This window comes from Alternaria novae-zelandiae (genome assembly GCF_023758075.1).
Source record: "Alternaria novae-zelandiae strain BMP 2774 chromosome Unknown scaffold_14, whole genome shotgun sequence".
Classification (NCBI taxonomy): Eukaryota; Fungi; Ascomycota; class Dothideomycetes; order Pleosporales; family Pleosporaceae; genus Alternaria; species Alternaria novae-zelandiae.
In genome coordinates this window covers 990,495-1,010,260 of record NW_026056974.1, presented here as the reverse complement: position 1 = coordinate 1,010,260, position 19,766 = coordinate 990,495, and the positions used below count along the sequence as shown (strand labels likewise).

At 55.2% G+C, this 19,766-nt stretch overlaps 7 protein-coding genes across 7 annotated transcripts; 3 read left to right on the top strand and 4 right to left on the bottom strand.

Moving 5' to 3' along the window:
* Positions 1 to 500: 500 nt before the first annotated feature.
* Positions 501 to 1,716, top strand: J4E88_007165 (uncharacterized protein; the record flags this gene model as incomplete). The annotated part of the gene is made up of 3 exons (XM_049400786.1): positions 501 to 677; positions 727 to 1,229; positions 1,281 to 1,716. 3 exons carry the CDS (start codon positions 501 to 503, stop codon positions 1,714 to 1,716), a joined length of 1,116 nt encoding a protein of 371 aa, XP_049253734.1.
* A 236-nt stretch (positions 1,717 to 1,952) lies between these two features.
* On the top strand, positions 1,953 to 3,790 carry J4E88_007164 (uncharacterized protein; the record flags this gene model as incomplete). Its single annotated transcript, XM_049400785.1, has 3 exons — positions 1,953 to 2,289; positions 2,343 to 2,366; positions 2,526 to 3,790. 3 exons carry the CDS (start codon positions 1,953 to 1,955, stop codon positions 3,788 to 3,790), a joined length of 1,626 nt encoding a protein of 541 aa, XP_049253733.1.
* A 2,524-nt stretch (positions 3,791 to 6,314) lies between these two features.
* J4E88_007163 (uncharacterized protein) lies at positions 6,315 to 8,369 on the bottom strand (the record flags this gene model as incomplete). Its single annotated transcript, XM_049400784.1, has 1 exon — positions 6,315 to 8,369. One exon carries the CDS (start codon positions 8,367 to 8,369, stop codon positions 6,315 to 6,317), a length of 2,055 nt encoding a protein of 684 aa, XP_049253732.1.
* Positions 8,370 to 8,687: 318 nt separating this feature from the next.
* On the bottom strand, positions 8,688 to 9,198 carry J4E88_007162 (uncharacterized protein; the record flags this gene model as incomplete). Its single annotated transcript, XM_049400783.1, has 2 exons — positions 8,688 to 9,020; positions 9,070 to 9,198. The coding sequence occupies 2 exons, from the start codon at positions 9,196 to 9,198 to the stop codon at positions 8,688 to 8,690; spliced, it is 462 nt and encodes a 153-aa protein (XP_049253731.1).
* A 755-nt stretch (positions 9,199 to 9,953) lies between these two features.
* J4E88_007161 (uncharacterized protein) lies at positions 9,954 to 10,457 on the top strand (the record flags this gene model as incomplete). The annotated part of the gene is made up of 3 exons (XM_049400782.1): positions 9,954 to 10,019; positions 10,069 to 10,223; positions 10,271 to 10,457. The coding sequence occupies 3 exons, from the start codon at positions 9,954 to 9,956 to the stop codon at positions 10,455 to 10,457; spliced, it is 408 nt and encodes a 135-aa protein (XP_049253730.1).
* Positions 10,458 to 10,549: 92 nt separating this feature from the next.
* Positions 10,550 to 10,859, bottom strand: J4E88_007160 (uncharacterized protein; the record flags this gene model as incomplete). The annotated part of the gene is made up of 3 exons (XM_049400781.1): positions 10,550 to 10,597; positions 10,643 to 10,794; positions 10,841 to 10,859. The coding sequence occupies 3 exons, from the start codon at positions 10,857 to 10,859 to the stop codon at positions 10,550 to 10,552; spliced, it is 219 nt and encodes a 72-aa protein (XP_049253729.1).
* A 4,145-nt stretch (positions 10,860 to 15,004) lies between these two features.
* On the bottom strand, positions 15,005 to 18,909 carry J4E88_007159 (uncharacterized protein; the record flags this gene model as incomplete). The annotated part of the gene is made up of 2 exons (XM_049400780.1): positions 15,005 to 16,420; positions 16,468 to 18,909. 2 exons carry the CDS (start codon positions 18,907 to 18,909, stop codon positions 15,005 to 15,007), a joined length of 3,858 nt encoding a protein of 1,285 aa, XP_049253728.1.
* Positions 18,910 to 19,766: the final 857 nt, after the last annotated feature.

Below are 19,766 nucleotides of genomic sequence, written 5' to 3'. Positions count from 1 at the left end.
AATTGGGAGTGGCTGTGGAAGGTCTCCCGACCGTGCGCTTCTGGCTCTTTCAGGGCTTGCGCGCGAGGAGGAGGAGATATGTTTGATCTGCAGAGCCTTGCGGCTCGGCTGCCTCCTTCAAGCTGATCAGTGGAGATCTGGACCACGATGTCCGAGCATGAACGCATCCTGACTAACGACCTGCCACGGTGATGTGCGCTAGTCCTCGGCGCACAGTCGTAGGAATAGGGTTTAACCGCCTCCTGCATGCTTCGTTGCGTCTTACGGGATTGGCTGAGTTTGACATCGGTCGGCCACTCCGCCGTTTATGTCTGGCTATCTGCAGAACGTTAACAGAGCAATTATAACAGCACGTCCACCCGGCCCGTTGCTGCATCAGCCTGCATAGCATTCCAGGTGATCAGCAGAAGCTCATTTCGAGGAGAGGTCTCCGGTCAGCCAATTTCATTGGGCATCTTTATCTTTCCGTGTCTCATCCTCTTTACATCCTCCCATTCGCAATGGGTGTACCCACAACACCGGAGGGGCTTCCTTTGGACGACCGCTCCAATGCGCTCAAGATACCCATCATCGCTTTGATCATATTCAGCTCTACATTCGTTTTACTCCGTCTGGGCATAAACTGGAGGAATAGGAATTACTTCCTACTAACCGATCATCTCCTTTGGACGGGACATGTAAGTCGCGATCAAGCGAGAGCTTCCAGCATTTGCTAATCAGCCTCAGGTTATAGCTGTCGCAGGCGCAGCATGCTGCTACAAGATGGCTGAAGTTGGGGCCGGCAGGCACGTCTGGGACCCTATGTTGACACCACAAAACATGGAAACGTACCTCTACTTCCTCTGGGTGGGTCAGCTGCTCAATTTGTACGGCATGGCCTTGATCAAGCTGAGTGTATGCGCCTACATCTTCATGCTGGACTTCTCGCGAACCTTCCGGATCATCATTTGGGCTTCCGTCGTAATCCATCTTGGCGTCAACTTCGTCTTTCCCACAGTCATTCTGTTCGGCGAATGCACTCCATACACCAAGCATTGGGATGTCTCTGGAATGAAACCTGGCTCTTGCTGGGACGCGAAGCCGCGTGTCATCTCTGGATACTCCGGCGCTGCGGTCAACATCGCGACTGATTTGCTCTACACCATGGCGCCGCTTATCTACATTGCGAGGGTGCAACTTCCGAAGCGGACGATCTGGGGAGTGCGCGCAGTGTTCCTGTGTGGTCTCATGTAAGTTGTCCTGTCGCCAGGCATTTTGCTCACATCACTAACACTCCTCAGCACCACCACCATATCCGCACTCAAACTCTACGAGATGAAGTCATTGAACGAATCGCCAGATCCAACCTACTCCTCCGTCAACCTCAGCATCTTCGCCATCGCCGAAGTCTTCGTTGGCGCGTTCACTGCCTCGCTTCCACCACTCCGCAAAACATTCGAGAACGTACTCCGCAAAGTGCTCCCAACCAGTCTCACAGGAGGATCAGGCAAGGGATCGAGACAAAGCTATGCGCTCCAAGTATCAGGGCCCCAAGTCAGCGGAAGGTCTTCAAAGCCGAAGCACGAGACGGACGATGACAGTGAGCTGGGCATACTGCCAGACGAGGCGAGCCACGAGAGGAAAGGATCCGATCACGCGATCATGAAGACTACACATGTCAGTGTGACAGCCGACAGCAAGAGTATAGCGTCGCGCGACCATACCGAGTGGGCTTAAAACGCTTCTCTACACAGAAGCACATAGTAATGATAATGAATTAATGATCTTCAAACCATCCTGCTACCCAATACCGGGAATGCATTCCCGCACCGTTGCGTACTCACGGACGAATTCCCGCTCCCATGGTCATCATGATCACCGTCAGGGGCTGTGCTGCAGATCCCTGTCTCACATCTAACCGAGGTCCGTCATTGATCAGCAACCTCATCTGCACCACATAACCTTCCATCAACATGTCGAAGCCGTCGAAACCATATCGTCGCGATCTTCAGTTTCGTGGCTTCGCTGAGGGCCTGACATATCTCAACAGCGACGGCCAAGCACAGTGTCATTATTTCGGCGGGGTCCCATACGCCCTCCCACCCGTCGGCCCCTTTCGCTTCCAAAAGCCACGGTCCCTCCCACCATGCTACCGCTACGGCACAAAAGCGAACCCAGGACGATACACAGGCGGCTGTGGCCTATGTCCGCAGCCAGGCTCCAACACAGAAACCCTCGACTCGCCCGCCTGGGACGAAGACTGTCTGCAAACCAACATCTGGATCCCAGCCGGGCCATCGCCAGCAGAAGGTAATGTCACTGACTCTACGCGACCTCAACCAATTGAAAGCTGACTCGGGGAGGTTGGCCGGTACTATTCTGGATCCGTAAGTAATCATTTCTTCTCCTCGCACTCGTAACTTCCTAGTGCTTGGCCATCGCCGTTTCACGGCAGCCAGCATTCGAGGCAGATCCTCGGTTGGCGCACATTGGCACGGGATATAAACTCTTGCACCACGTGGTAGATCCGCACTAACGCGCCCTAGACGGCGGGTTCCTGCAATGGGGTAGCCCGAACGGACTCGACCTCCGTGCGCTACTCAGCGAGTCCCCCGTCCAATGCGTCGTCGTCGCTCCCGCGTACCGCCTAAACGTATTCGGGTTTCTCGCATCCAAAGAGCTGATCGACTCGTGTCCTACTACTGATGGTTTTGGCGTTAACCTTGGCTTCTGGGATCAGCGCATGGCTTTGCAGTGGACGTATGAGAATGTTAGCTATTTTGGTGGGGACGCCGCGAATATTACTGTCGGGGGTTACTCGGCGGGTTCGCACTCGGTGTTCCATCAGCTGTCGTACGATCTCGGTTGCGCCGATGAGAAGGCGATTGTCAAGAGGGCGTTGATGCTGTCGAATGGGCCGGGCATGCAACCGAAGAGTTTGGGAGAGGCGCAGGACCAGTTCGACGAGCTATTGGGGGCGTTGGGTATCGATTTGGCGGAGTCGCCGGCTGAGAAGTTGGCACGACTTCGTGAGTTGAGTCCAAGGGCCATTGTGGAAGCGAGCAACGGGATCAAGCTGCATCAGTTCCGCGCTGTTACTGATGGGGAGTTTGTGCGGCATGGGCTTCTCGAAGAGCTGTCGAATGGTGTTTATGCGGAGCGCATGAAACGCCGCAACGTCAAGCTCATTATTGGCGAATGCAGCGACGAGCATCATGTCTACGGTCTTTGGCGTCCACCTACACCGGGCTTCGACAATATGCTGCACCGGCTTGAAGCTGACTACCCTCGCGACGCATGCAAGGTGTTGATGTCGCACTACTTTCCCAGTCGCAAACTGCCGTCAAAGTACTTGAGCTGGCAGGCAGCTTTCGGCCATATCTACGCTGATGTTCAGATCCACGCACTGCGTCGCGGCATGGTGAATGCGTTGGTGAAGCATGGCGCTGGAGATCTTATTCATCGATATCGCATCGAATGGCGGGCGCAGTGTGTTGACAAAGAGTTGCCCAAGCACTTTGGTGCTAGCCACGGCTCCGACATGGCGATATGGTTCTGGGGCAATGGAAGCGATCTGACTGAGGAGGAGAAGCAGATCGCGTTGAAGACGTTTCACGAACCGCTGAGCAGGTTCTTTAAGGGCGAAGAGATGGATTGGGGTACGCAGCATGCGATGCAGTTGAGGACGCTGAAGAGCGATGGGAATGTCGCTATCGAAGAAGACATTCGACTGGAGGAAGGCTTGAGACTGTGGAATGCACTGAAGACGGCTGGCGCTACTGGCGACCCGAGGGACACTGCGAAGTTGTAATGGCAGAATATCGCAACATTGTAAACAGAAAAGAAATCTCTCTGCAATCTTCAAAAAAGCGAGGCAAACCTACGTATTACTATATTACCCGATTAGGAAAGTCTAATACAAGTGTAGAACATAGCCAGGTGTCTTCAGGCTCCTACAGGTTGTAGGGGGCCTGTTCGACCTTGCTGTCGCTGTCATGAGGTTTACCATGTCCGCCCTCGCGGCTGCTCTGCTGATACTCTTTACCCGCGGAACTCATTCCGAGGATACGGTTTCGCCTCGGCAACCGCGTCCACATCTCAACATGCTCCAACGCTCTGTTCTTAACATCTAAAGAATAACCGATGGTACTAGCAATATAGTCTAACAAGGCGGAGAGGAGGGATAGGGGTGGTGGTAAATGTTCTGCATAGGTCTAACATGATAGATAGACATCTCATCTCGAATAACATACACCCCTCGTCCAGCGATCATAAAACCCTAAAGTTTAGACTCACCCCCCTCCCCATCCCCCTCCAGCCTAAACACCTTTTCCGGATTCAAAATGCCCCTCGGATCCAAACTTCTCTTGATTGTTCTCATCACCTCCACACCCTCACTCCCTACCTCCTCCTCCAGCGCATCCCTCAACTTCATTCCAACACCATGCTCACCCGTCACCGTACCCTCCAAGCTCAGCGCCAGCCTCGCAATGTCCATGATTACACTCATCGCCGCATCGTGATGCTCCTGTGGACACACGATGCTGGAGTGCACGTTGCCATCCCCGATATGTCCAACATTCGCACAGAACCAATTCGCTTGGTAGGTGGACGAGGCTTTGGCGATGAGATCCTGAGTTCCAGCAACAAGTCTTGAGAGATTCGAAATAGGAACCGCGCAATCGCTGTGAAGGAAGAGATCCGTATCCTTCTTCTTCATAGCAAGAAGAGCTGTGCCCATGCATTTTCTCGCGCCCCAGATCACACTCACCGCACCCTCATCATTCGTGATTTCGACATGCGATGCGCCATGTGCTCTACACAGCTCTTGCATGACATCGATCTGGTCTTGCACACTATACATCGACGGCCCCGCAATCTTAAAAAACAGCGTCGGCACCTCTTCAAACCTACGTGCAGGCGCAAGACCAGACACATTAACACACCGCATCTGCGGCCCATCCGCCAACTCCAACGCCTCAAGCCGATGCCCCAGTTTCTGCAACGAAACAACAACATCAACGCCCTCTTGGAACGTCCTGAAAGTAGCTAGACCAGCATGCAGGTTCCGCGGTATCGGCGCAAGACGCAATACAGCTTCAGTTACAAGAGCGAGTGTACCTTCAGATCCGATAACGAGATGCGTGAGGTCGTAGCCTGCAGATGTTTTCCGGGGTCTGTGGTGTGTTTTAATGATGGCGCCGGAGGCGAGGACGCAGGTTAGTGAGATGACGTTTTCGGCCATGGTGCCGTAGTGGTAGGCGTTTGTTCCGGAGCAGGACATTGCTATCTACCTCACCTGCAGTGTTAGCAAAACACCCGTCGGACTGGCTTCATTGGCATGAATTGATACATACCATACCACCCACCCTCGCCCCCGGCGCAGGATCAACAGGGAAAAACAACCCTCTCCCCTCCAACGCTGCATTCAACTCCACCCACCCCACCCCCGGCTGCACAACAACATCCATATCATCCTCATTCACCTTCACCACCCCCCTCATCTTCTCAAAACTCACACACACACCTCCTCTTACATTCCCCAGCGCCTGCCCGAAGCTCGTGCCGCCGGAAAACGGGGTTACGGCTATACGACGCTCGTTGCATGCTTTTAGTACAATGGATGTTTCGAGGGTGGTTTGGGGGAAGAAGACTATTAGAGGTGTGTGGGTGGGGGGTGCGGGGGACCAGGGGGTGTTTGATTTGGCCGAGCGGGTTGAGGGATCGAGGGTGTGGGTGATGTTGTGGGTGGTGAGCGAGGAGAGGAGGGAGTGGATGTTGGGGGCGGAGTGGTTGTAGGTGGGTGGTGGCATGATGACAACAATGGTGAGGCAGGGGTTGAGCAGGGTCTAGTGATTATGGGCTATTTTGCTAGCCCCAGATGTCTTCGATCAAAAAATGAGAACTAGGACGTTGGAGTGTCCGTGTTGAGACGGAAACGTGGTTGCTGAGGCGAGGTGTTGTCTTCGGAATGAGTTCCGCGGGGAAAGACTCAGCACAGCACGTTCAGTTCTTACACATCTTTTGCACGATAACCATGCCATTCCTGCTTTCACTTCTGGACATGTTCTAACAACACCATTCCCATTGACAGCCTATGCATCTGAAGTTGCATACCTTAGGCCTAATTCTCAAAAGTATCGCATTTGTCCTGCGTAGGACGTGCTCCAGCTCCATCCATCCCGAACACCCAGCCTCAAGAAGTCCCGTCCCATCTCCCCCTCCCACTCTCCATTCCACCTCTCCCCATCCCAGCCATTCTGCCTAGCCCAAGCCCGCCAATCCGCCATCTCCTCCTCACTCTGATAAACCTCCGGTCCACGGAGAAAATCTTCCTAATCCTTCTTTTTACTCCTCAACGCCTCTTTTCTAAGCCACTCAGCCCAGACACCCAGATCATCCGCTGCATCCAATACACGAGATAGAATCTTCGATTTGCGATCTAGTTGAAACTGTGTTTCTTCATTGGATAAACCTTGGTTGGCGTGAATGTTTTGCTCGACAACGACCAGCTCGCCGTTGGGGTGGATATCGATTGTCACGGCGAGAGGCGCGTTGTATGTTATTGGTGTGGAGACGGGGGTGGAGGTAGAGGAGAGGAGATTAGATATGAGGTCTGCTACGTCGGGGGAAGATGTTATGGCTTCCGGGTGGGGGACGTGCAGGGTGAAGCGCGGTGTAGGCGGGTTGTAGCTTAGGGTAACGTCGAGTTGGAGACGAGGCAGGTCTCCCTGCGCGGACGTCTGCGGTACAGCTTTTGGTGTGGGATGCTGGCCGAGCTTGTGGGTCGGAACGGGCTTTTCGGGTGCGAGGTAGAAGCAGTCTCGTATGAGAGACGTGACATGCGCGTACTGTCTTAGCACGGGCAGCATCTCGACGAGTTGCTTCGGATGGCTGAAGGGCAGGCTTTCGAGCGTACGGCTGTATTCTAGCTTGGGTATGTAGAGACTCATGTCGTGTCGCCTGTCCAAATCGCAGCCAGAAGCGTCTTGCTCTAGTACTAGAACCTTTCGCGAGCTGCGTATCTCGTGGGTACGGTCGCCTGTTGTATTGGACATGCCTGGGTCTACCTCGCCCGGCCTCAGAGCCAGGCCTGCGAATGTGGTAGGACGGAAGTCGTCGGTACGAGGCTCGATGCCAACGATCTGGTATAGCTGCATGTGCACAGCGAGCGGTACGACGAGAGGGGGGTTGAACTTGGCGACGAAGCGTACGTTTGGGAGGCGTCCAGCTGCGGAATCGAGGTTCATGGCATCGTCGGTCTGCTCGGGAGGTTCGAGGTAGGTCGGCTTGGGGTCGAGCCAGTCTATCGAAGATGCGTTCATCAGCATGTTGTCTAGGGAGACATTTGCGTCTGCGTCGGCTGACTTCTCGACTGCGTCGCTGATCCAGTCGTCGGAGATGCGGATGGGCGTGTAGAGGGTGGAGGGCGAAGATTCGCATTCGATGGTCAGTGAATACATCTTGTTTCGACTCCACCGATGGTCTTCCGGGTACGAGGCAGACTCGGTCGGCCCATCTAGCTGCAAGCGTCCATCCATCCAGTATTCCAGGCTCAGACCGAGACACGATCCGCCGTTGAGCCTGGGTCGTCCGCTCTTCTTGCACAGCACTTCGCGCTCGGCCCTGTATGTCCTGAACCGCTCGTCCGGCTTCCTATTTGCGAGCTCCGTCTTCTTTTCATGCTCAAACAGCTTCCGAAGGCTCGTGTAGACTCCCGCAATCGCATTGTAGCAACTGACCCCGCCGTTCTGCGGTGAGCCCAGCTTATCGAGCGTCAGCAGCTTCTCCAAGCTCTCGGAGAAGCGCTCGAGCGTGACGTTCAGCTTGCTCTGGCCGGGCAGAGGCTTCAAGCTGCGCACGAGAATCTCCGAGCCCGTCGCGCCGAAGTTGAGATCGGCTCTTGATTCGTCCAGCCCGGTCTGGAGATTGACGCTGACAATCTCATCGTTCTTGAAGGTGACGTCGCACAGGGCCTCGTCTCCGATCAAGAGACTCCACGTGCCTGCCTCGTCCATGTGCTTCTCGCACGGTATGTCCATCTTCTTGCAAAGGGCTAGCAGTCCCTGCTCGCTGACGCGTCCGGGCTTCTTGCCGATGATGTCTATGATCTCGCGCAGTCTGCGGCTTCGCTCTGCTTCGTCGGCGCGTCCCATGGCGCTTGCGCTCATTCCCAAGCTGGACATGCCCAGCCCGCTCATGGTGATGCCCATGCCCACGCCTCCCATGCCCGAGCTCGCGACGTCGTTGAGCATGTTAAGCACCGCGGGCGAGTCGTACGACATCATGTTGATATTGCCGGAGGGAGGGACGCTGCGTGGAGCGGGCGAGGAGAAGGCATTGAGGTGTCGCGAGGGCGTTTCTTTGTCTTTGGGCGTTGGCGTGGCCATGGTGGCGTTGGTGAGTGCGCAAGGCACTGCGTGGATTAATTATGCAGTTGAGCGAGGGGTGGGTGTTACGATATCATGTTGCGTGCATATTCATGAAGCGAGGAGGAAAGGTGCGTTGCGCCCAAGGTCGCTCACGGTTGGTTGGCCTTGGCATCCCAAGCAGGGCAGGACGCTCACCCCAACTCTACAAATGCATGCTGTAGAAGGACTGAATATGTTTCCATGTGTAAAGCACGAATATATGCGCGGGGTATCACAACGCGACGCCTGGCCTAAGCCCAATAACCTAAACGCCAGCTCCATCTCCAGTGTTCCAACTCAGTCCAACTCCACCACATCGTCCTCAAGAATCTCACTAATCTTTCCCTTTGCCCTAGTCCCCGCAGCCCTCCCTGTCTTCTTCTTAGGCGCAGCCTTCTTGGTCCTAGCTTCCTGCAGCAAGAGCTCGTTGAAGATGTCCTCGACCCCTTCCTCATTGTTGTACTCAATCGCCCTGACCCGTTTCTTCGGCCGCGGCTGCTGCGCTTCTCGCTCGTTGCGCTCCTTCGCTTCGACTTCCCAGCGCTTCCTTATCTCGTCTTCGGTTTTGTTCTCCATGGTGTGGAAGGAGGCGTGGTGGCCGCAGCCGTCGCATTCGTATGAGGATGACGACTGAGGTCGATTAGCTAGTGTACCGGCGGCGTAGGGTTCCCAGACCTACCTTCAGCGGATGCAACATGAAGCGCAAACACGGGCATTTCGCGGCGAGCAGAGACGGCTTGTGATTGCATTGGCCGCGGGGAGGGACATAGTTCATCTGCGTCCAGACATTGGGTGCGTTGCCGGTCATGCTGATGAGGTAGTTGTGGGTGGAGTCGAGGCGGTCAATGACCCGATTTGATCAAAGCGCGAGGTCGTCCATCGCATAGTGTTCACTGCGTGCACAGGTAGAGGTCGGGCTGCGCGCAAACGCCAAATTGACTCGAATTCACGTGCTTCGACTAGCCGTAACCGCATTGGGAAAACCCCGCTCCGCAAACCGTCTGACAACGTCATAGCTGTTCAACTGTGGCTTACACACATGCGCAGTGTATTCTCCTCGAATAAATGCTAAAGCAAGGTACATTCTTCTCAGTAAGCACTCGTCTCACGCCACAGCCGTGCGGCATAGTCGGCATCTTCGGCTCAAGCAAACATTACAACTGTCAATCGGTCCGCATGGGTGTGAGAGTGTTTGATTTGGAATTGCCCCTCGTCCAAGCGAAGTATCATAACCCGACCAGAACTATGGCCAGACCTAGAACTGCCAATGACAGCAAACATGCCCCTCAACCGTAAGCAGCATAAGCGGACGGCTTCCCTCTACCCGTCATGCGTCGGCGGCAGACCCTCGCGGTTGAACCGAATCAGGCCTCGGCGCTAGGCCAGTGGTGGGGAACTTGGATGCGTAGGGCGCTTCTTGTCCAAGTTGACGATCGATACAGCGGGGTAGGAACTCGAGTATAAAGCCCGAGGTGAAGGCAGTCCAACACGACACTTGCTCTTTCAACCTTCACAGCTTAAACAACTCCACCAACCAACTTCCCACCCCACCAACTTATCAAGATGCCTGCTGGAGGATGCTTTTGCGGTAACGTCCGTTACGAGGTGCAGGGCGAGAGCGGAGGCAACGTAGGTGGTATCCTGATGAAGTCTGTGTCGTCGCTAATAGGATATGCAGATCCTCTGCCACTGCCTTGACTGCCGCAAGATCACCGGATCCGCCTACTCAACCAACGCCGTCTACTCGGACGAGGGCTTCAAGGTCACCAAGGGTACGCCAAAGGCACACACGGTCAAGGGCGACAGCGGAAACGATGTTACTTCCATGTTCTGGTATGTATTCGTTACGGTATAGCGAGTCCTGTTCTGACCTCGTATAGCGGCGACTGCGGCTCGACCATGTGGCGCCAGGGCGATACTTTTGCTGGCAAGCGCATCATCAAGGTCGGAACTCTTGACGACACCAAGATCCTCGACAACATGTCGATGAACGCCGAGTTGTACGTCGACCACAGGCCGAAGTGGGTAGGCTCCCAGGAGAGCGCGGCGCAGAAGGCGGGCATGTAAGGATCGAGCGGTTGACGGTCGAGCGGTTGGGAGCGGTGAAGAGAAACCAGAATAAGGTTTTTAGTGCTACGACTGAGCCATAAGCCAGACGTCTACTCAGAGTCCGAACTCTCTGGTTCCTTCAAGCGTTCTCTCATCATCTGTGACTGTCAGTAGTGACCACACCATATGAACACGACACCTACCTGGTTCAAACGGGCCTTGAGCTCATTGATCCTCGTTTCCTTGACCAGAATGTGCTCCTCGTCGAGCTCCTCGATGATGTATTCGTTGTTGTTCTTGCTGTCAATGTCCACTAGCATGGCTTTGATGGAAGCGTCGCACTTGACGAGTGTGCCTAGAAAATCAGTATCGCGAGAACTGGTGGGAGAGGCGTGACATACCTCTGATAGCTTTGACCATGTTGGAGAGTGGATGCGAGGTTGCGGGGTGCAGGTGGGTTAAGTGGAAGACTGGACAACAGGGTGCGAGCGCGCAACTGACGCGATTGCTTGGCGCCATCATCTGCAAGCCCCAGCACGCCATTCCGGTGCCTCCGCTACATCACTTCGACACTCCCATCTTACAATGATGAAGATATGCAACGCTGATAACCCAACGTTATTGTACGCTCCAGGGCGTTCAGCCTTATCATGATGAAGGCTGCAGACCTGTTCAACTCCTTCCCTGTATGAGATGCCACACCAAGATGGCTCCTCCGCGCCTCCTTCACCATCTACTTGAAGAAGTAGCGAACGCTGCGAGCGATGCAGGCGATACAACCGCGAACAGCCCATGCTTCACTATCACCCCGCCCATGCCCTAATCACTACCTTCGCCCCTCGTACGAATCATTCACTGGGGCACCCTTACGAATGCTTCGCTATCTCCACTCAATACCCACACTACGCTCACTGTAGTCAACCGACGCAATGGCTTATCTCGGTCTGCTCGCGGAAACGCCCCCAGCGGCTGGAACAAGCATCCTCCGCCGCAGCGACGACGATAACGACGCCGAACTCTACCCAGAAGAACGCAATAACACCAGTTTCTACAAGTACTTTTACCTCCTCCTCGGCATGCTCGCGGGACTCATCCTCGTCGCAGCATGGCTCATCCGACGCCGCAGAGTCCGTCATCTGACCGTCCGGCGTCAGAACGGGCAACAAGCACCAGCGAGAGACGCCGAAGCCTGGCCTGGCACACGGAGGCTCCTACACGGACGATACGGGGCCACCAACTCTGTTCTGCTTCGCCAGACTGAGGGACTGGATGAGCATGGGGAGGCGCCGCCACCCTATCAGCCAAAGTCGGATGTATCTTCTACGACTATCGCTATACCGCTTCGAACTCTACGAGCAGACGGGAGCGAGCGATCACTGCCGCCACAGTATAAAGCGCTGCCATGAAATTGGTCGAGAAGTTTTCGTTTGGCAGGTCGACATGACGAACGGCATTGCATGCTCCAGGCTCAAATCTCGTATCCATCTGGTCGCAGACAGGCGTCGTAGTATTCGGCAACCGAAACCTTCATCCACCCGACAAGAAACTGGATAATCCTCTCAAGACCCCGCAGCGAAGATACAAGGACAGCATTTATCTACAACACCGATGGATAGCAAAGGAAACACTCCAACAAGAGATCAGAGACAACACTACCATCCATCACATCCCCCATAGCCTTAATCAGTAGTTACAAACCACCATAATCAATACAACACCCCCATTCCTTTTTCTCCCCTCCCCATGCTCCCCTCATATTTGTCACTGCAAAGTCATCAACCACAACACCATCAAGATCACAATCCCGCCGTATGCATGCGTGAAATAGCGGCGGAGATCCCTTCGATCAGCTACATACTGCAAGCCACAGCCACGTAATAGTGGGGCTACGCATCGCCAACGGATGGACCCTTGCTGCTTGCCTTGCAGTCACTCCCTCGCTAATGCGCCCAAAGCGACATATCCACGCGAATGTTGTTATTCTTTGTGAAGTTGATGTGTCGGAGATGGGGAGGTGAGGATGTTAACAGTTGTGGATGTGCTGATGAGAGGGGCTTGGTTGCCGCTGTATAGTTTCGAACGCACATAGAGAGTGAGGAGATAGGTAGGTGATATTGCACCACCCCTTCCAAAACACATACTCAAATCACCCTACTTCCACTCACACCATTTACATCCCTCGTCCGAGCCACCTCCCACAGGCCCGAACACTTACAGCAACCATGTAGACGTCACAACATCCTGTGTTATTCAGCAACCCGTCAGCTTACCCCACTAGCCCGTTTCCGTGTCCTGCATGCATCGTGCTTTTCCCGTTTGGGAAAAGCGGGGAGTGGTGGTATGACGCCATGCAGGAAGATCAAATCCGCGGTGGGCTTTGTAATTGAATGCGAGTTTACACAAATACACCTGTGCCTGACTAGTCGCAAAGGGGGAGATGTGTGGGAGGGTTGGTGGCTTCATGCAGGTCTGGTCTGCTTCGTACGGGCGCATTTTGCGATGCGATGGCCGAGTTCGGGGCCGAGAGGACTTAGGATGGACATTGGGGTGTTGAGGGAATGGGAAAGGAGGTATGGCGTTATTACAACCACGTTACTAGGTAAGTATTTGAGTTGCTTGCTAAACATAGCAGAGAGTTCTGGCGTTGATACTTCCGTCCGTCCATGCATCCATCTAACCACTCAATCAACTACTCATCCATTCACGCCGAATACACCTGTACTACGACATCGGCCACCGGTTTTCTCGCGTGAACAAGCCGCTTGCGTTAGAAAGGATTCGAGCATACTGGTCTATAATAAATATCTCCCGTCTGTAGATACCTACCTAGGTACGCTGACGCCAACGTGCGGGACGTCTAGAACGCGCATGTATGCAAGACATCTTGGCTTTTCCTTTTTCTCTCTCGTGTCGATATGGGAGAATAGTAAGGTATGTAAGGTATGTGTAATCAACTTCAATTGCTCTCACCGAGCGGGAGGCGAAGAAAAAGAAGGAAGAGAAGGAAGGGGCAAGGTAAGATGCGTTGCTTGGTCAGCTGTAAATGGTGAGAGAGGGTGAGGGTGAGAAAGGGAGTGGCGGTGTTTTGTGGTTATGTGCTGATTACGTGGGCAGGATGGGTGAAGGGGAGTTAGGATGAATTGCGTTGGTTGGCCTGGAAGAAGGTATGGGTGTTGATGTGGTATTGTGGGAGATTGTATAAGAAGGAGGAGGAGTCTTGAGGAGAGGTATTAGTGTCAAGTTCGACAACGATCGTCAAAAGGATATCGAATACCATCATATCTTCTTTTAGACGCTTCTTCACCAATATCAATACCCAATTCTTCTCTACCTAGATATACTTCCCGACCATGTCAACATCCGGTGGTCTTTTCATCAGTAAGTCACACCATTACTTCTCCATCTCCATCTCTATCTTCATCTCTTTCCCCTTTCCCCTTCTCCTTCCCATCCCCTTCCCATCCCCTTCCCATCCCCCTCCACGCATCCCCAACCCACTCTAATAAACCCCCCAGTCTGCTGCACAGAATCCAGTACATCTACCCTCCTCCACCCATCCCACCACTTCAACACCACGCACGCCACAGTCCACGCCACAAACGGTGCGCGTGTCACGCAGGAGGTTATAAACAGCATCTACTGGGCTGACCAATCCGCGCCGCTGGGATTGGTGATTGTGATGGGACATGCGGGTACGTTCTTATTCCCTGTGCTCAGCAAGAGAAGCGGTAGACGTCGAGGCACGAGACTGATGTATCATGGTTTGTGAAGGTTGCACACACATCACAACGACTCCAGAGACCACTATCAGAACCGACATTCAATCTCTCAAGTCGAGTCCTTACGTGCGAAAAGAAATCCAAATCGTAGGCTACGTCGTAGATTTGTATAGTCGCACACCCGGTATAGCGGCTACAGAAGCGAGGTTGAGGGAGGTTACGTATGTTGTTATTCACTTCCCTACCCCCCTTCCACGAAATCTTTTCCAGAAGATCGAGACTGGCTGACAGGAGATAAGTGTACCAAACACGGCTGGGACGGCTGGGACGACTGCGGCATCAGCATCATCGTCAGGACAGCAACGCACATCAAACCAAGAGGAAAGTATGAGTCCGTTTTGGAGCTGAGTCTCGTCTCGTCTCGTCTCTTCTCGTCTCTTCAAACAACACCGTACTCATACATCTCACTACCCATCTTACTTTAACTCAAAGTTTGATAACGAGAGAAAGAAACAATATCATTCCATAACTAAAAACCATGATTCATTACAAGTCAATATGAGCGGGCCAGGCCAACAAATACACACATCTACATCCACACACACACTTGTATCAAAGTACTGCTACCACCACCACCATCATATCCAAGCCCGCCTTACTACCATCTATCCCACCCCCAAACCCTTGACCCTCCACTCCCAAACCAAAAACCAACACCATCCAAAACCCGGGTATCCAAGAAATAAAAAACATCACAAAACAACTCCCTCACACCCCCCTCACACCTCCCCCTCGCCTTTCACACCTCCATCCCCTCCCCTCCCCTCTCTCCCTTCCCCCTCAAACCTAAGGCAAATCCCCATAAGTCTTCCCCCTCCTCCAAAACCTCTTACTCTTCTTCTCCTCCTCCTTCCTTCCCTGCTGCCGAGGCTCCGGCATCTCCGGGGGTCCGCTATTTTTCAAAAAGTCGGCGAGGTCACTCGTTGCTGTTCTTGATCCACCTCCACCACCGCCGCGGATATTATCAGAGACAGCAGGGGCGCGAGCTTGGAGTCTGGATTTATTATTCGAACCCGAGCCTGTGTAGGAGTTTGAGGAGGATATGGAACCAAAGGCGGGAGTGCTGTTATTGTGGTTGCCGTAGTTATTACCATTCCCCTTCGTAGACGCAGCAGACCCCAGACTAGTATTCGAACTCGCAGCCGCCCTCGCCCTCGCAGCAGCGATAGTCTCTTCACTAAGCATAAACGGCTGAGGTTTACTAGTACTCGGAGGCTCCATCCCGTTTAAGAAATCCATCAGACTCTCCTGTCGTGGGGCTTGCGGTCTTGACGCAGGAGGAGCCTGTTGTCTTTGCACCTGCTGGGGCGGGTGTTGGTTAGTCGGCGTAGGAAGAGCCGTCAACTGATCCTCATCTTCATCCTCGTCGTCTTCATCCTCGTCGGACAGGTCGATGGCGTAGGGGTCTTTGACGCGACGACGCGTGCGGGTGATGTGTGGTTCATCGGGGCCGGACATGCTGCCGGTGAGTTGCTGAGGCGTGTTGGAGTAAGCGGGCTGGACGACGCTGGGGGAGGGGATTAGACCGGTTCGTGAATTGATAGTTTGTGTGCTATCCTTTGATTCCAGGGTTGAGGATGCGGAGCCGTATGCTGACTCTACGTTGCCGTGGCCACCGAGCATCGTCTCGAATTGGTCGGAATCAACGGTTGTACGGAAGGGCGCTACGTTTCGCGGGATTCTGGGTTGGCCGTGGTTTGCGTCGGGTGGGCCTTGGCGGATGAAGTCGATGAGGTCGCCGTTGCCGGTGCTTAGGCCTGCGGGACTGCGCGGCTCCATGTTTGGGCGTGCTCGCGTGGCGGATCCGTTGGCGCTGCTGGATTGCTTTGACATGGACATCTTACGTCCGAGAGACGAGGTCGACTGGTTGCCCGACTTTTGGCCATTCCCACTGATGTTGACAAAGGGCTGCACTGGCTTCTCTTGTCCAGGAGAAGGACCAGTCGACCGGATAAAGTCCGCAAAGTCACGCATAGACTCAGACTCGATTTTTGGATCTCTTGCAAGCGGCCTGGTGACCACCTTCCGACTGGGTGAAGGCTTGTGATTGGCGGCGGTAGGTCCCTTGGTTCTTGGTGCTGTGGTGTTGGGCAGGTTCGCAGTTCCAAACGACTTGTCTTCGGCATTGACGCGGGGATACACAGTTACAGAAGATGCGGAGGGCCTTCGTAGTTCCGCCTTCTTCACGACGGGAGATTCCTTCTACAGATCATTAGCACATGTGATCCAGGGAAGCAAGCACGACTTACATCGGCAGTTCGCACGCTTTCGGGGGTTAATGTAAACTTTACCGTATCCTGTCCTTTGACCAAAGAGTCGAATTCGCGGGCGCGGTCTTCTTCAGACATGCGGCCACTCAGTCCACGGGAGCGGTGGCTTCCAATAGACTCCCGTCCGCTTGAGACGACGGGATAAGCGCCCTGCTTCCGAAGAGATGAAGAGGTCGATGTGCCGCGCTTCAGCGAAGAGTTGTCCGAAGAGGATTTATCGGCCACATGCGGAGAACGAGCCGAATCGTCTGTAGATAGGCGGTTCGTCGCTCGTCGCTCGGATGTATCAGTCGCAGACGTGGGACTTCGCCTGGGACTGTCCGAGGTACGCACGCTACGGCTGGTGTGAATCGACGGCGTCTTCCTTTTGTGCTGTGGAGTGTTGCTCTCAACTTCCTGCAGCGCTGGCAGTGACGAACCACGCGATGCTGAGCGGGCTAAATCCTGTCTCCTGGGTGCGCTGGTGGGACCTTCGTACGCGGCGGGGCCTGGGACCAATTCGGCGCCAGTGAAGGACCTTCTGTTGACTTCTTTGCGTGCCACGGAACGGTCTGGCACGTTCGGCTTGCTATCAGGCGAGGGGGTGTTGCTGTATGTAAGCGACGTTGGCGTGAAGTCTCGAGGTGGCACCTCAACGTAGCCTCCACTGCCCGGTCTCCTGCGCTCATGGGGCGAATCGCTGGGGGAGTTCGACGCTGACCGTATAACGCTGTCCGATGTTCGCGCGACGCCAATGGCACGATGCTGCTCCGGCTCGTCGTCTGATGGCTCGTCGTCGAGATAGGATCGCCCTTCAGAGTGGACAGGGGCTTTTGGTGTTGCCAAGGGTGTTCCAACGGGTGATTTGAGGCTCGAACTGCGGGTTGAGAACGTGCGGACCAGTCCTGGAGGGCCGGGTCGTTCGATTGACATTCGCTTGGACCGCATAACCTGGGGTGGGCTTTCGGGGGTCGCCTCGTGCGTCTCGTCTGCCTGCTCAGTCTTCTCAGTCTCCTCGACCTTCTCAGCTTGATGCTCTGGTTCCTGCGACGGCCCAACTGCGCTCCTTCGGAAGCCCATGCCAGTAGCCGCCGCGAATGCCACCATGGAGGCATCTTCCTCGGACGACTCGTCCTGCTGATCCTCAGTATCTTCTGCAGTCTCCTCTGTTGCTTGCAGGGGGGTATCCTCTTCCTCAGCTTGTGCGGGCATGGTGAATTGTGGTGCCTGACGCAGCGGCATCGACAAGGGACGGGGCCTGTTGCTCTTGATGGAGGACTCCACCAGTGAAGACAGCAAAAGAACACTGGACGGCCGCTGGGGTCGCTGGACGGGTGTCTGCATGCCTGAGCCCTCCGCCCCATCTTCATATGTGGGCGCCAGGCCAGGCACCTCGATTTCGTTGACGTCGTTGTCGCCGATGGGGAGGGGTATGTTGGCGGCGATGTCGGTCTCGGTAGGGGGGTGTTCAGGCAGGGGCTCATGCTCGCTGTGTAGGGTGTTGATGGTCTCGCGACTGGCTTTGCGGTGGTGCAGGCTCGAGTAGCTTGGGGCCTGCTGGACACCTCGCGGGGACATGGGCGTGATGGGGGACCGCACGCGTTTCCTCCACGTCCGCCAGAGCCTGCCTAGGGCCGAGTTGAGGGCAATCTTCTCCACGTCGGGCTCTTCGATGATCAGACGCTCGATGAGCTGCTGCGATTGGTCATCGTTCTGCTGGGCCAGCTTCTTCATCCGCGCGGCCATGCGCGAAAAGGCCGCCGAGCCGGCCACGAGTAGTAATTGCTCGGCCACGTACTCGATGACCGAGGTGAGGAAGATGGCAGAGGCCCAGGCGACCAGTCCAGCCTCGTCGTCCTCGTCGTCGTCCATGCTGAGGCCGCGCTCCTGCTGCACATAGCGCTCCTCGTCCTCGTCCTCGAGCTCGCCCAGGCGGGTGTAGACCATGATGCGCAGGCGGGTGCGCTTCCACACCTTCTCCACGTCCCACCGCTCGGCAGCCCTAAGTTGCGCTGTGGAGAGCTCGTCGTCCTCCTCGCCGGCCAGCAGCCCCTGCAGCTCCTCGTCGGCCGCCTCAATGGCATCGCGGGCCAGTCGCGGCTTGAGCACGTCGGACACGGCGGGGCGGATGGCCGTCAGGGCGGGCGAGCGCGCACTAGAGAGGAAAGCGAAGAGCAGGTGGTCGAGGAAGGCATTGAGGAGGGCCAATGCCTGTTCCGAGAAGATGGCGTTCTGCAGCTCGTCCGTGTCGGCGTCCTGGTCGCGCAGCTGGGCATTGTGGTGGTCGGTAACCGTCTGCGAGGCGACGGATGCCGCAATGTAGGCCGGCGCCGGGCGCACCGTCGTGGGCATCTGGAAGGTGACGGAGCTGGCCAGCGAGGGCGTCTTGTCGCTGCTGAAGCTGTGGCTCCGCGACGAGCGCGACGAGGCCATTCCCGCCATGCCAGTCGTCTCGGACAGGGCGTGTCGATGCATGGCGCAGGAGGTCGAGCATGCACGTCGGGAACGGGGATATCGATTAGGCAGAGTAATATGCGCTGCGCACGAAGAAAAGTACAGCGCTCCACGCTACCAAAGGTTACAATAGTATTTTCATGAAGTTGACATGAATTACACACTCAAGCAACAGCAAGAACGGGCAAAAGCACGGGCAAACGGCAGATGGGAGATTGGGCGAGCAAAAGAGTATCAGACCAGAATCGGGGTTGTCACGGCTTGCGAGAGACATCCCAGCGGCGATCCTGGACGGTAGTCTCCTGCAAAGTGCCCTGGCCTAGCTGCTTTGCCCGTAGTCCAAAGTGGCTTCTCGCCCTCCACAGCAAGAGAGTCTAAGACAGGCTTTGTGCCACGCCGGCGTAAAGCCGCTCTATATATTACAGTACATGTCTAGTAGCTGTCTACCAAAGTGTGGCCACTCAAGGTGGAGTCGTCGCACCATGGGACCAGGTCCACGTCTCTGTTCCGCGCACCACGCTCGCCGTACCTGCAGCTTTTCTTTTTGCCCAACAGCCACCCTGCATCCCCGGGACGGATATTATCGTGCTGCGAAACAATGTCGCCGTGTTTTCGGCGCGAGACCGTCACACAAGACACGTCTGCGACAGACACCTCCAGGCCTGTATTGCCGACCACCCAGGGTCACGCGTCCCGCCGACGTGGTTCGCGACGAGTCAGCGCATCCTTTCGCTAATCTCAGGGGCTGGGCTGAGCTGGAGCTGGACAACCACGGTTCGAGACAAAGTACGGCATACTGCAGTTTGTATAGGCTGGGCTAGCATGGAAGGCGTCGCCGTTCTGAG